Consider the following 13,300-nt stretch of genomic DNA (forward strand, 5'->3'; position numbering starts at 1 on the left):
TTTGTCTATCGGTTACTTATCGGGTAATCGCGAATACTAGTTACTTTCGCGATTTAAAAATTATTCCGATAGTTATTAACTCGTTTAATAACTATAATATTCGAACATTTATATCAAATTCAACTCTCATTTGAGAAGTGAATAATTTTATTAATCGTCTATATTATTATTTTTGTTTTTATATTGTGTTCGTAGCAAGAATAAATGTACAAAACTTTATGACAATAAAAAAGAGTTTAATTAATTCACAAAATTATAGTCTCTCAAGTAATAATAAAAACAAATATTTTGAAGTGTTCGAAACTTTGAAAGTAAAACTAAAAAACAATTTCTAAAACTACTAATGAATGAAAATAAATGCATGTATATAGGACATATTATTAATATTAAATGGTTTTCATTTTGAACTGTATTATTCTTTCTGTGTAGGATCTACTTTGAGGTCATCCACAGTGACACCCGATTCGGATATTTTTACTTGAAAGCTGTTAATGGATATCTTCTCGATAAGTTGCTCCTTCTGCAGCCTTTGAAGTTGTTCACATGCAGCCTCCTGAATCTTGCGAGTTTCTTCTTCAGCCCTTCGCTTCGCTTCATTCTCTTCCTGCTGTTGGGCAATCAATGCAGCTGTTGCAGCGGCTTGCTCTGCAGCAGGATCCTGGTACTCATCAAAATTCTTTAGGACGTGTTTTTTGTTGAGCAAGACGTGTGGTCCGGTTGGCCTAAGAACAGTCTTTGGTGGTTTCGGCTCCTTTGCAGGTTTCGCATTCTCGTGCACTCTTCTCAAATGGTTTTTCCGACTTGACTCCTGCCGGAAATGTTTGCCGCAAACCTTGCACTCGTACGGTTTCTCGCCAGTGTGAACCCATTCATGATGTTTTAATATGTGTGCCTTCGAAAAACGTTTCGGACAAAATCGACAGGCAAAGTCCTTCACCTTCTCGTGTATTATCTTGTAGTGGAGCTTCATATTGCCGATGTGGTTGAAGCCACGACCACATCCTGGACAAATGTGCTGGCCTTCCTTCTTTGTGAAGTTGACTTGCGGCGACCAGGAGGGAACCGATACTGATGATATTGGATTGACGGAGGTGCCTGCTAGCTGCGATATATCTACACGCTCAACTCTATTTGATGTTTTCGGCTTGGTGGAAACTTCTGGAATGAGTTTCCCATCCACTGGCTGAGTCAATTCTTGGATAGCGTTTTCTGTGCCTTGCGCGACTCCATCGTCCTTCGGTTTGACTGCAGTCGCAGAAGCAGACCGTGTTTTATCGCGCTTCTCATGGGTCTTTAAATGTTTGGTCAATCCCTTCTCGAAAAGGAACACCTTGCCACAGATCTTGCACTTGGTGCAGTTTTCGCCCGTGTGGAGTCTCTCGTGAACTTTGCACGAATACGACATGCTGAACTTTTTGCCGCAATACTGACAGGCGAAGTCCTTAATCTTCATATGAACCACCTTGACGTGATTGGCCAGAGCTTGTTTGTTGTGGGAAGCATGATCGCACTGGCGACATTGGAACTGCTTTTCCTTGGTGTGTGTCAGTATGTGTTTGTTCCACTCCTGGCGAGTGGTTTTACCGACGCCGCAATAGGGGCACACATGATTCTTTACACCGGCATGGCGCAAAAGATGATCTCTCAGATCGCTGTTTATGTGGAAGCGTTTGTTGCAGATGTTACAGGAGATTGGCTTCTCTTCGCCAGTGTGTTTATACATGTGCTTCTTGAGTGCTGTTGAACAACGGAAGACTTTGTCGCATTCCGTGCACGGATGATTCCGCGACGGTGTCTTGATAATGTTGTGCACCTTTTTCATATGGAACGTGAGTAAGACAGATCGAGGAAAAGTCTTATCACATCCCTCAGCAGTGCAGGCGTGCACTTCAGAGAATTCTGAATGAGCGTGGTCCATATGAAGGCGTAGACCACCAGCCGTAGTGAAACCCTTCTTGCAGTCTTCAACAGAGCACTGGAATGGCAATTGATCGTTGTGATGTTTCATGTGTTCCTCGTAGAGTTTGGTGCTCTTGAATTTTTCCTGACAAATGTGACAGTCAACCAGTCCATCGAGGGGCGCCGAAGCAACTTGAACGCGTTTTCGTCTTGGCTTCGGCTTGGGTTTATCCAAATCATCCTCTTTATCCTCAGCCCATTCAAAGCTAGAGGAATCATATTCATCGTCATCCGCATGATTCGTTTTGGCCTTTGTCGTTTTTGCTCTGGTTGAACTACGTAAGCGGGACAAGGGTACGATGTCGTCAGAGTCGCTACTATTCACTTGAAAGTCAACGTCTCTATTGTCATCATCATTGTCGTTGTCACTATCACTGGATATATCCTTTGCCCTATCCACTTCCTTCTCAACCTCCTCTGCTTCCTTGTCGACGTCATCTAGCATTTTAATAACGTCCTCCTCAGTCTCCACAATTTCTATCTTGGTATTCAGAAGCGGATCAAAGTTGATGTTATCGTCATCCGCTTCCCCATCGACCGGCAGCCCAGCCAGTATATCGACTTTATCAATATCACCAGCAACGGGTACGAAATAATTGCTAGCGACCATTTCCTGAAACTTTTGTACAGAGTCCACGCACAGTTTCTGGAATCCGTGCAGGTCGTTCAGCTTGGTGTAGCAATTGGTGCAAAGGTTTTTCGGGAAGCCATCGTGCTGTTCCACTGAGAGTGAAGTACACACACACAGTTTTTTGGCCAGACCCGGAACGAGAAACAGGTCGTACGCCGGATCATTTCGAAGGTGATTTAAGCAGATTCGGCATATTGAGTGAATGGAGTATTCACTCCCCTCATTCATTTTGTTTCCTTTTTAGTATTCAGGTAAATTTGTGAGTTTATAAAAATCTCGAGCGCATTCCGATGAGGAAAACTATGTACGCGTGCATAAAAGTAACTAATACTTTCGGTACCGGTTACTTGCGTCTTCTCTGTTCGCGGAACAGCCGATATTTCTAGTTGGTTTAAGGGGAAACCAATTAATATTAATTTAACATTTAAATTACCTTATAATTATTGCTCTCCATTTTCTTTATTTATAATATTTGCGAATCATTTGTTTATTGTTTTAATTACAGTATTCTTTGGTATTGTACTACAAAAGATGATTCGTCTGGTAATCCAGGTTTACAAATGAGTAAATAAATTTTCAGATGCATTAATAATTATTTAAAAAAATAATAGAGTATTTACATAACATTAAGAATAAAACAATAAGTGTACATTAAATGCATATGTTAAATAATTAGAACTTTAAATACAAATAAAAAGAAACTGTAACCAAAAATTGAACAATTTAAATATAATTCGCCATGAATGTTTTGGCATCTGGAAAGTTTATATATTCTCAGCTTTGAGTGCATCCACGCTTATGCCGGTCTCAGACCTTTGTACTTGAAAGCTATCACAGGATATCTTTTCGATCAGCTGCTCCTTCTGCAGTTTCTGAAGCTGCTCGCAGGCGGCCTCTTGAATAGTCCGAGCCTTGGCCTCAGCCTTTCGTTTGGATTCGCTCTCTTCGAGCTGCTTGGCAAGCAACTCAGCGGTGGCTGCAGCCCGTTCTGCAGCTGGATCCTGGTACTGTTCATAGTTTCTTGGCGGACGCTTGTTCAGCTCAATTTTTAGCCTCTGCTGTTCCGCCTTTGTCTTGGGCGGCACCTTTAGTGCCTTTGGGGCCTTTGGCGGTCTGTTGTGTGAAATCATATGCTTCCTAAGCGATGACCCATGGCTAAAATGCTTATCGCATATCTTACAGCCGTACGGCCTCTCACCAGTATGCGTGTATTCATGATGTCGAAGATACTGAGCCTTGCCAAAGCGCTTGGGGCAGAAGCGACAAGCGAAATCCTTGATCTTTTCGTGTATCACCTTATAGTGCAGTTTCATATTGCCAATGTGATTGAAGCCACGTCCACAGCCGGGACAAATGTGCTGGCCTTCCTTCTTTGTGAAGTTCACTTGCGGCGACCACGAGGGCACCAATACCGATGATATTGGATTTACTGAAGTGCCAGCCAGTTGCGATATATCCACACGTTCAACTCGATGCGAATTCTTTGGCTTGGGGACTGCTGTCATGGGCTTCGCATCCTTCAGCTCAGTTGACTGCTGGCCCACATTTGGCGGACTCTCGTCGTCCTGTGGCTTAACACTGGTTGCAGGAGATGGTATATCACGTTTCTCGTGGATCTGCAAATGCTTGGTTAATCTCTTCTCGAAAAGGAAGATCTTGCCACAGATCTTGCACTCGCAGCAATTTTCGCCCGTGTGAAGTCTCTCATGGATCTTGCACGCATGTGATTTGCCAAAGGTCTTGCCACAATACTGGCACGCAAAGTTCTTGATCTTCATGTGCACCACCTTCACGTGATTGGCCAGAGCTTGTTTGTTGTGGGAAGCATGATCGCACTGGCGACATTGGAACTGCTTTTCCTTGGTGTGTGTCAGTATGTGTTTGTTCCACTCCTGGCGAGTGGTTTTACCGACGCCGCAGTAGGGGCACACATGATTCTTTACACCGGCATGACGCAGGAGATGATCTCTGAGATCGCTGTTTATGTGGAAGCGCTTGTTGCAGATGTTACAGGAAATCGGCAGTTCCTCGCCAGTGTGCTTATACATGTGTTTTTTCAGAGCTGTTGGGCAACGGAACACTTTGTCACATTCTGTGCACGGATGATCACGAATCTCAGGCTTGGCAATTTTGTGGACCTTTTTCAGGTGATGTGTGAGCATTCGAGTGCGGGGAAATGCTTTGTCACATCCTTCCACGGTGCAGGCGTGCAGTTCGCAGAGTTCCGAATGGGCATGATCCACATGATGTCGCAGACCTGCGGCAGTTGTGAAACCCTTCCTGCAGGTTTCCACAGTGCACTGGAATGGCAATAGGTCATTGTGATGCTTCATGTGCTCCTCGTAGCGAATTTCTTTCTTGAACTTCTGGTGGCAAATGTGACAATCGATTAGACGACGCAGCTCACGTTCGGCGGTTGCAATCCGCTTGCTCTTTGATTTAACCGTGGTTATATCGTTGGCATTATGATCATCGTCATTTGCATTAGCTTCTGTTGTAGTACTTCGTAATCTGGATAGAGGTAAGGTGTCGTCGGAGTCGCTGTTATTCGCTTCAGTATCATAGTTTCCATTTTCGCTGCCACTGGAGGACTCCATTTCCATATCCACTCGCTCCGCTTCTTTGTCGACATCTTCTAGCATTTTAAATACATCCTCCTCATTCTCAATTATTTCAATTTTGGTATTAAGTAGCGGATCAAAGTTGATATTATCATCTTCCTCGACAGGCACATCAGCATCCTGTGGCGCCACCACACTTAGCACATCAAAACTGTCAACTTCGCCAGTGTGGATTCTAAAGTAATTGCTAGCTAGCAAGTCCTTCAGCTTTTGTACAGAGTCCATGCATCTCTGTTGGAAATCATGTAAGTCGTTTAGCCGGGTGTAGCAACTGGGGCAAAGGTTCCTCGGGAAGCCATCGTGCTGCTGCACGGAGAGTGAAGTGCAGACACACAGTTTCTTGGCAAGTCCTGGAACCACAAACAAATCGTATGCTCCAACATGTTGCACTTTTGACAAGCAAGTGCGGCATATTGCGTGTATGGAGCTTTGCCGACCCTCATTCATTTTTTTGTGAGCAATTTAAACCCAATTTATCCTTTCGATTGCTTTTATTACCCAGGCGAAACTGAGTACGAAATGTAGTGTTGAGTAACCGTTACTGAACCGAGTACTTGAATACCGAGTACATGAGTACCCGCTGCAGTTTTAGTTCACATCCCTACAAGCGTTTGTACTGGTTGACTGACGCTTGTCTGTGAGATTTAAATGCTGGACGTACGCGCTGAACAACAAATCGCAAATGGATATAAATGTGAACGAACTCATAATTTGTGAGTTGGCAGATGAATATTTGGATAATACAGAAAATATCCATCAGGATTTGCTGTTTAATCACAACAAGAAACAATGGCGAATAAAACGATGTTTGACGGCAAATGCAAATGTCCTAATCAATATTATCGCGAGCTGTGAGTAATTTTATCTGTTATTGCATTCAGTAAAAGCATTCATAAACTATTTGCAGACGAGGGTGTGCGCACCAGAAAACTTTGCTTTCAAGCGCTTCAATCGCAGGATGGACATTCAACGCTCGTACTGCTTCAAAAGCAAGCTGCCGGTGCATACTCAGCCAATGCATTGGACATGGAACTTGCTGCTAAAATACTGCCAATTCTATTTTGCACTTACACGCCCACCTTGGAGTTTGAGGTGGTCAAAGAGCAACATCAGCGACAGCGCGAGCTAAAGAGCTATGTAACAACGCAACTATACAATGCGTTGTACAGCAAGCATCAGGAGCAGCAAAGTGATGAATCACTGCCATCAAGCTTATCCCTGCCGAGCACTTTTAAGTCGCAGCTCAGGCAATATCAGAAACGTACTGTTAGCTGGATGCTGAATCGAGAGCGCCTTTCTAATGAATTTCCCGCCAGTTATATAGTACTCACGACTGTCGACGGCCAGCATCGATTGTTCAAGCACAAATACTGCCTGCAATTCTATGCATACGAAAATACACTGCCCCGATACGTGTTGCCGCCGGGCGGCATTCTGGCGGATGAGATGGGCCTGGGTAAGACTGTCGAGCTGCTAGCTACCTTGCTGCTACATCCTAGAACCAATGTGAACAACGAATACTGGCTCAACTTATTGGAGGATGTGGAAGGCAATTTGCCGCTCAAGCGGAGGTGTACCACAAGTCGCAAAGTCCATTGCATTTGTGCGCATGAAAGGAAGCTGTGCGAGAGTATTCAGTGTACGCGTTGTCGACTGTACCAGCACCAGATGTGTGTAGTGGATGACACCTCGGTTTATATCTGCCCCAACTGCTGGAAAGAATGGAAGCAGGACTGTTTCAAGCTGATAGAATCGGGCGCAACCATTATTGTGTCGCCCAATGCCATCAAGATGCAATGGTACCAAGAAATCAGCAAGCACATCAGCTCATCGCTAAAGGTGTTACTCTATCCCGGCCTGCACACTGGCGTCTGGTATAGCCCAATGCAATTGGCCCAATACGATATTGTGCTGATCGATTACTCCATCCTAACCCGCGAGATTCATCATACATCGATAAACTCAACGGATCGTAAGATGCGCTATGAGCAGCGTTATATGCGGTCCAGTTCACCATTACTGATGGTCAATTGGTGGCGCGTCTGCCTGGACGAGGCCCAAATGGTTGAGAGCGGCACATCGCAGGCAGCGGAAATGGTGCGTAGCCTGCCCGCAATCAATCGCTGGGCAGTCACTGGCACACCCATACAGCGTACTATTGATGATCTGGCGCCGCTTTTAAAATTCGTCGGCTTCAGCGAGGCTTGTCAGCCATGGGATGCCTGGCAAACGGTGACCAATTCTTTCCTGCTCAACCACAAGGCTGATCCGTTGCTGGAACTGCTGCAGCACAGCATGTGGCGTACATGTAAATCCAAAGTGGAGCACGAGCTGGGTATACCGCCACAGATGGAACTGGTGCATCGTCTACAGCTGAGCAATGTTGAGTCTCTCTATTATCGCGATGAGCATTGCAAATGCACTGAACTCTTTTTGGCTGCAGTTGCGAAACACACGAAACACAATCCGGCGAGCAACAGCTCCTGTTTGGCATCAATTTCACCTAAACTTTTAAGGATAATATTGCAGCCATTTCTGCGTATACGGAAAACGTGTTCGATTCCAGTTGTTCTTAACAAAAAAGAGTCCACCACAAAGTATTTGAATCCACAGGATTTGTGGGCGCATCTTAAGTCCAACACTGAAATGCAGTGCAAGCGTGAGATTCGTACATGGGCCTCATCCTACAATGGCATCGCTGCCATACATTTCATTCGCAAGAAATACAGCCAGGCAATTCAGAGTTATAAGCAGGTGCTGAAACTCGTCAACGACTACAATGAGGAGCACATATCGTGAGTAACCAAAACACCTAATCCGCTGTCGACTTTATCTAAAATTTAATACTTTTATACAGCGTGGACAGCTTGCTGCAAATACATACATTGCACAACTTAATGCAGGCTTCTGAACTGGCATCAGACACGGAGCAGTTGGATGACGAGGAACTCTCCACTCTTCGTTTGAAACTGAACACCCTAGAGCGTAAATATTTGGATGACAAGACATCTGTATTGCAATCAGCTCAAAATGCCTATGAATTGAAGCTGGAAGAGCTGGACAAATTGACGCAGCAATTTGATTCTAGTATAATAGATTTATTTGCCACTCTAATCAACATAAGCGATTCACTGCACAATGCAATTTGGAACAAGATTGTGGACGATCTCATAAGAAAAAACATTTCTGCGGAGAAGTTGCAGAATTTGAACTCCATGTCGGGCGTCCTTTACCTAATGCACACGTGGCACGATAGTTTGCAGAAGGTACACAATCGTCTAGTCAAAGAATTTGATTTCCTGAAGGACATTCTGCTTCAGGCCAGTGGTGCTGTAGAACAAGGACTTAACTTAACTAAGAAAGCTATCAGTTTTGTTAAAGACGTCTCCGATTGCCATTTGATTTATATTTTGGTAAATTTCTAAAGATTATTATACAATTTTGAATTATTACTTAACTGCAAATCGCTTTACAGGATGAAAATCCAATTGATAAACCAACAAGAACTGAGAAAAAGATAAAAAATCATTGTCGCTTGTGCAAAATTAATGATATTATTAATGAGTTTGAGTGCCTGCTGTTTGCCAAGCAACTTGACAAAGAAGGCGCCATGACGGATGGTGACGAGAATCCCAGCCTCGAAATCATTTTAATCAGAGGTTAGGAAATTAGAATAGTTATATGTTGCTTATTATTTTGTATATCAATTTTTGTGCAGTGGTTTTCACATTTCTGCGCTCCAAACCCGAATTCAGCGAGTGGAAAACGGAATGCAAAAATAAGTTGGAAATACTGGATGTCATGCAGAGCTTGGTTAAGGCACAGATAAAATACTGGATTGAAGCGGAATATATGATCAAAGCGTTCGATGAGCTGGACATGTGTAAGATGCGAATGTTGCTCACTGATAACCCTGAGGAGCAATCCAATTTTCGCATATTGCACTGCCAATTGGACGAACAAACGCAATTCAATTTGGCAAATATTCAAGAGGCACAGCTGAATTTTACACGTTTTTTCTGTCGTCTCAAATATCTGAAGCATTTAAAGGAGGATGTCGATGACACGCCCTGTCCCATTTGCCAAACTCAGGATGATGAGCGCGTAATTTACGCCTCAACTTATCGAATTTGCATTTGAATTAACTCTGTTATTCTCTTTCAAGTATGTGATGATGTCTTGTGGTCACTTTCTGTGCCAACAATGTCTGGAGAAAATGAAAAAGCAATTGGGTCGTGAAGGCACATCAAAGTGTCCAATGTGTCGGCAATATTCGCCACAGTAAGTTGAGTCATAAAGAAATAATGCGGATTTCTTATAAAAATTGAATATATTTCTAGGCTGTATTATTACGTCCGCAAAGGTGCCAACAGTTCCACAGTCATCGGTGATTTCTCCACAAAAATTGCATACATTGTCGAGTTGGTGCTGAAAATTAAATCTGGCAATGATCAGGAAAAAGTATTAATCTTTTCACAATGGGCAACCATATTAAACTATGTAGCCATTGCTCTGAGACATAATGGTATCGAGCACCGCAGTAAATTTACAAATCGTGATATTGATGAGTTTAAGGTCGGTATTTGGCGAAAGCCCTATGGGATTATGTTGTTATTGATATTTACGATCTTTATTCTCAATAGGATTCTGCACTCAACGTTACTTGCTTGCTGTTGCCTTTGGCGAGGGGCGCCAAGGGCCTGAATTTAATCGAGGCTACCCATGTTTTTCTAATAGAACCAATTCTAACGCCAGGTGAGGAACTCCAGGCAATTGGACGTGTTCATCGTTTCGGCCAGACAAAGTAAGTAAACGTTGGAGATATACAACTTAGAGCTAATCTCTGTTTTTGTTTTTTAAGACCCACAACAGTGCATCGTTTCATTGTAAATGGTACAATCGAGGAGAACATAATGAAACTTATAAAGTCAGCTGATGATAAATCAACATTATCTTCGCACTGGGATCTAGATAATATGACACTGGATAGCCTCAGAGATCTCTTTATACTTAATGCTAATTAATGTATGCATGCTACGTATATGTTTGTATCGTATATTAACTCGATGATGTAACGGCGATCTTTTTTTTGGGCCCATTTAGTAATTATGGTTTACATTCAAATAAAACAAAATACTTTTGACATATGTAATATGAATTTCGTTATTCTAATTAAGCAGTAGATGCTATGTAGTACATAGACAACAAATAAATGTACGTATGTATGGTATGTACATACACATGCATTCATAAGTATATAAGTTTACGGTAAAATTAATGTTTCTGGTAAAATACATTGAGTTACTGTGTGTTCATGTCACAATACGCAATTGTGGAGCAATTCGAGGTTCTTAAAGACTGACGCTTGGGAGCTGTAAAAAATTATAGCTACACATAAAATATTGCTGGGCTTCGTAAGTGTCTCATCCTCACCGCTGCGATAATCTTCTACACATGATCTATTTTCAGTGCGTCCACACTGAGGCCCTCAGCTTGAGCCTTTTGTGCATAGTAGCCATCATAGGATGTGGTTGCCTTCTCAATCTCTTGCTGCTGTTGCAGTTTGTTTAGTTGCTCGCAAGCGGCTTCTTGAATCTTTCGTCGTTCGATGTCTGCCTTGCGCTTCGCCTCATTCTCCTCAATCTGATGGGCAAGCAATTCGGCTGTGGCAGCAGCACGCTCTGCGGCCGGGTCCTGATACTGATCATAGTTTCTTGGCTCACGATCAATTTCACGTGGTTCGATTTTGTGGAACGTGGGCTGCGGTTCTTGAACCTTTTCGGGATAGTTGCGCCTGTTGGGCTTGTCGTGCGTCTTAATGTGCTTCTTCAGCGCCGTCTCCTGGCGGAAATGTTTGCCGCATATCTTGCACTCGAACGGCTTCTCGCCGGTGTGAATCCACTCGTGATGCCGCAAGATTTGTGCTTTCGAGAAGCGCTTCGGGCAGAAGCGACAAGCAAAGTCCTTCACCTTTTCGTGTATGATCTTGTAGTGGAGCTTCATGTTGCCAATATTATTAAAACCACGTCCACAGCCGGGGCAAATGTGCTGACCTTCCTTCTTTGTGAAGTTTACTTGCGGCGACCACGAGGGCACCGATACCGATGGTATGGGATTGACAGAGGTGCCCGCCAGTTGCGATATATCAACACGCTGGACGCGTCGTGAATTTTTCGGCTTAGCTGCTGCGGCTGCTATTGCTGTTGTTGCGGGCCCGCCGCCACACGCCTTCAGCAAATCGTCGGCCATATTTGGAGGCATCATGCCATCGTCCTGCATGTGGGGGGGTATTTGGACACCAGACAGCGGAATGTTGAGCGGTCGATGGGTATCCACTGGCAGATCGCGCTTCTCGTGCGTTTTCAAATGCTTGGTTAAACTCTTCTCGCAAAGGAAGATCTTGCCACAGATCTTGCACTCGCAGCACTTCTCGCCCGTATGCGTCCTCTCGTGCACCTTGCACGCATGCGATTTGCCAAAGGTCTTACCGCAGTACTGGCAGGCAAAGTTCTTGATCTTCATGTGCACCACCTTCACGTGATTGGACAGAGCCTGTTTGTTGTGGGAGGCATGATCGCACTGGCGGCACTTGAACTTCTTTTCCTTGGTGTGCGTCAGTATGTGGGCGTTCCACTCCTGCCGAGTCGTTTTACCCACTCCACAGTAGGGGCAAACGTGATTTTTGATGCCTGCGTGGCGCATAAGATGATCCCTGAGTGCGCTGTTGATGACAAAGCGTTTGCCACAAATGTTGCATGGATATGGCAGCTCCTCGCCGGTGTGCTTGTACATGTGCTTCTTGAGCGCCGTCGGACAACGGAATACAGTGTTGCACTCGGTGCAGGGGAAGTCGCGCAATGGTGCCGCCGACTTGGAAATGTTATGCACCTTCTTCATGTGGAAGGTAAGCAGGCGCACACGTGGGAATGTCTTACCGCAGCCTTCGGCACTGCAGGTATGCACCTCGGAGAGTTCGGTATGGGCGTGATCGACGTGGATGCGCAGTCCGTTGGCAGTGGTGAAGCCCTTCTTGCAGGCCTCCACCTTGCACTGGAAGGGCAACAGATCGTTGTGGTACTTCATATGCTCTTCGTAACGGATTGCCTTCTTGAATTTCTGATGGCAAATGTGACAGTCGATGATGCGATGCAGGTGTCGTTCGGCAGCTGGAATGCGTTTGCGTTTTGGCTTATCCTTAGAGCCACGCCGTCTTCCGTCGGGATCAGTCTCGCCATCATCGTCGTCAGAGTCGTCATCCGAAGAGGTAGTGAAATCATCATCATCATCGTCATCACCGTCGCCACCTCCAACAGCAATAGCAGGCTTCTTCTTTCTAGGCTTAGACTTGACGGTTCTGGTGGTCTTAGCACTGCCTCGCATGCGCTGCGCCAAAGGAATGTCGTCATCGCTGCTGTTTGGTTCGAAGTCTACGTCCTTGTCGTTGTCGTTACCGCTCTCAATAGAAGATGAGTCCTCGTTGAACATGCTTATAATATGAGGCTGTTTAATCTCTCTTTTCTCTTCCTTTTCCACCTCCTCGGCCTCCTTGTCGCAGTTCTCGAGCATCTTGAAGACATCCTCTTCGTTCTCGATTAGCTCCATTTTGTGATTCAACAGTGGATCAAAATTAATGTGGTCCTCATCATCGTTGGGTAGATCGTGCGTCGCCACACATGGATCCAGTACGTCAAAATTCGATTGGCATGTGAAGGCGTTGCTGGTAACCATATCCTGAAACTTTTGTACAGAGTCCACGCACAGTTTTTGGAAATCGTGCATATCGTTGAGCCGGGTGTAGCAATTGGTGCACAGGTTCTTGGGAAAGCCATCGTTCTGCTCCACAGACAGAGAGGTGCAGAGACAAAGTTTTTTGGCCAGACCTGGGACCAGATACAGGTCGTAGGCAGCATCGTTTTGCAAGAGATTTAGGCAAATGCGACACAGCGTATGTATGGAGTATGTCCGCGCCACGTCCATCGTGCTTGGTGCAATTGATGTATTTCAAAATGTTCACAAAGTTCTTGATTTTCACTTGTTTTCCAGCAACAAAAAAAAATAATATTGACACGAAAAAAATTGGTATACTCGT

The 13,300-nt window shown here is 44.5% G+C and overlaps 2 protein-coding genes across 2 annotated transcripts; one reads left to right on the forward strand and one right to left on the reverse strand.

Annotated features, from left to right (window-relative positions):
* Nucleotides 1-365: 365 nt before the first annotated feature.
* Nucleotides 366-13,282, reverse strand: LOC6557524. The gene is made up of 3 exons (XM_001984133.3): nucleotides 10,664-13,282; nucleotides 3,372-5,674; nucleotides 366-2,826 (listed from the first exon to the last, which is right to left on the reverse strand). The coding sequence occupies exons 1-3, from the start codon at nucleotides 13,186-13,188 to the stop codon at nucleotides 413-415; spliced, it is 7,242 nt and encodes a 2,413-aa protein (XP_001984169.2). The 5' UTR covers nucleotides 13,189-13,282; the 3' UTR covers nucleotides 366-412.
* On the forward strand, nucleotides 5,844-10,356 carry LOC6556864 (E3 ubiquitin-protein ligase SHPRH). The gene is made up of 9 exons (XM_001984131.2): nucleotides 5,844-6,062; nucleotides 6,119-8,006; nucleotides 8,069-8,624; nucleotides 8,687-8,870; nucleotides 8,930-9,315; nucleotides 9,377-9,492; nucleotides 9,552-9,786; nucleotides 9,855-10,015; nucleotides 10,073-10,356. The coding sequence occupies exons 1-9, from the start codon at nucleotides 5,894-5,896 to the stop codon at nucleotides 10,233-10,235; spliced, it is 3,858 nt and encodes a 1,285-aa protein (XP_001984167.1). The 5' UTR covers nucleotides 5,844-5,893; the 3' UTR covers nucleotides 10,236-10,356.
* Nucleotides 13,283-13,300: the final 18 nt, after the last annotated feature.

The sequence above is a fragment of the Drosophila grimshawi genome, unplaced genomic scaffold, assembly GCF_018153295.1.
Source record: "Drosophila grimshawi isolate 15287-2541.00 unplaced genomic scaffold, ASM1815329v1 contig_44, whole genome shotgun sequence".
Lineage (NCBI taxonomy): Eukaryota > Metazoa > Arthropoda > Insecta > Diptera > Drosophilidae > Drosophila > Drosophila grimshawi.

Excerpts from the sequence above, each read along its gene's own strand:
- LOC6556864 (XM_001984131.2), top strand. The coding sequence starts at position 5,894 with ATGGATATAAATGTGAACGAACTCATAATTTGTGAGTTGGCAGATGAA. Across the intron at positions 6,063-6,118 it reads AATCAATATTATCGCGAGCT|ACGAGGGTGTGCGCACCAGA; the intron begins GTGAGTAATTTT and ends AACTATTTGCAG. Across the intron at positions 8,625-8,686 it reads GCCATTTGATTTATATTTTG|GATGAAAATCCAATTGATAA; the intron begins GTAAATTTCTAA and ends ATCGCTTTACAG.
- LOC6557524 (XM_001984133.3), bottom strand. The coding sequence starts at position 13,188 with ATGGACGTGGCGCGGACATACTCCATACATACGCTGTGTCGCATTTGC. Across the intron at positions 5,675-10,663 it reads GCACTGAAAATAGATCATGT|AATTGCTCACAAAAAAATGA; the intron begins GTAGAAGATTAT and ends AAATTGGGTTTA. Across the intron at positions 2,827-3,371 it reads CATAAGCGTGGATGCACTCA|GAAACAAAATGAATGAGGGG; the intron begins AAGCTGAGAATA and ends AATACTAAAAAG.